The sequence below is a fragment of the Neopelma chrysocephalum genome, unplaced genomic scaffold (genome assembly GCF_003984885.1).
Source record: "Neopelma chrysocephalum unplaced genomic scaffold, ASM398488v2 Primary Assembly neopelma1_89, whole genome shotgun sequence".
Lineage (NCBI taxonomy): Eukaryota > Metazoa > Chordata > Aves > Passeriformes > Pipridae > Neopelma > Neopelma chrysocephalum.
Window position 1 is genome coordinate 173,267 of NW_020897751.1, and position 1,303 is coordinate 174,569.

A 1,303-nucleotide genomic window follows, 5' to 3' on the forward strand; every position below is an offset into this window, starting at 1 on the left:
CCCACAGTTTCGGGGTCTCTCTGTGCCCGTCCCCACAGGCAGTGGGGTGCAGGCAGCTCTCCCACGCACGCAGGGCAGCCTTGAAGCTCTGAGGCAGCGGAGGCGGCATCTTCCTGCCCCTCACCACCCTCATCCGACCTCAGAGGCCGCTGGCTCTGCGCCCTGGGAAACTCCGAGACACCACGTCTCTGACTCGGCTCTGCTGCCTCTTTGTTCCTGCAGGCTGGCACGGGGTGAAATGGCAGCCTCCTCCTCCTCCTCCTCGGCCGGCGGAGTCAGCGGCAGCTCCGTGACAGGGTCGGGGTTCAGCGTTTCGGACCTGGCACCGCCTCGGAAAGCCCTCTTCACTTACCCCAAAGGAGCTGGGGAGATGCTGGAAGGTGATTGCTCCTGCCCTCCTCCAAGTTGTTGAGCTTGGCACCCTGCTGCCTTTTTGGACTTTAGCTGGCAAAAGCTGGAGGGAGAAAGGAAGCACCAGGGTCCCGAGCAGCCCCACCTTTCCCACCAGTTGTTCATGAGGAAACGATTTTTCTGGCAGTCACCTGTTTTTTAGCTCCATGACAACACTTCAGACGAGGAGGGGATCTACTGCAAGGGAACATGAGGGTGTTAATTGCTCATTGTTAGCTAATCCTTTGATGTCAGGCAGGGATTACTGTGAGGATAGCTGAGGCAGGAGTATTTTTCTTGGTTTGGGTTGGATTTGACTGGGCTAGTACAGGAGGCAGCTTGTATCCCTGCCAGCTTGTGTCTGGGTGCCCGAGCCCTTCCCTCTGTTGGGATTGTGGAAGGAGGAGCTGGGCATGCTGCAGCTGCTCTGGGTGAGGGAGGAAGGGCAGAGTTAAACCAGAGTCTGTCTGTCTGTCTGTTCCCCTCAAACTTCCCGTGTCACCACGGAGCACTTGTCTGTGTGAACCTGAGATCCAGTGGGATGGCTGGGACTGAGCCTGGGGTGTCCCCATGGCAGTGCAGGGCAGCTGGGAGCTGATGGCTGTGCCGTTGAAGGGCTGTTTTTATTACACATTAGAGCCCATATGCCAGGCTATTGAAGTAATTATGACTAAAGGCTTGCTCATAGAACTTAACGAGCCCTCAAAACAAATTAAAGTAATGAAGCACTTCATGTTACCAAATAGACAGGCAGCTGTTCCTCCCCAGAGCCACTCGGCAGGACAGGCAGGGAGTCAGAGGAGAGAATCACAGAACTGTAAGGCAGGAAAAAGCCTCCGACATCATGGAGTTCAACTTGTGACTGATCACCACCTTACAACTGGAGCATTGAGTGCTGTGTCCAGTCATTCCT

At 55.6% G+C, this 1,303-nt stretch overlaps 1 protein-coding gene across 1 annotated transcript in view; it reads left to right on the top strand.

Annotated features, from left to right (window-relative positions):
* ANAPC16 (anaphase promoting complex subunit 16) overlaps window positions 1–1,303 on the top strand; it is a 6,837-nt gene that overhangs the window by 1,734 nt on the left and 3,800 nt on the right. The window contains exon 2 of the mRNA XM_027692902.1: window positions 223–380. Coding sequence (XP_027548703.1) covers window positions 239–380 — 142 coding nt within the window. The 5' untranslated portion in view covers window positions 223–238. The remainder of the gene's footprint in view (window positions 1–222; window positions 381–1,303) is intronic.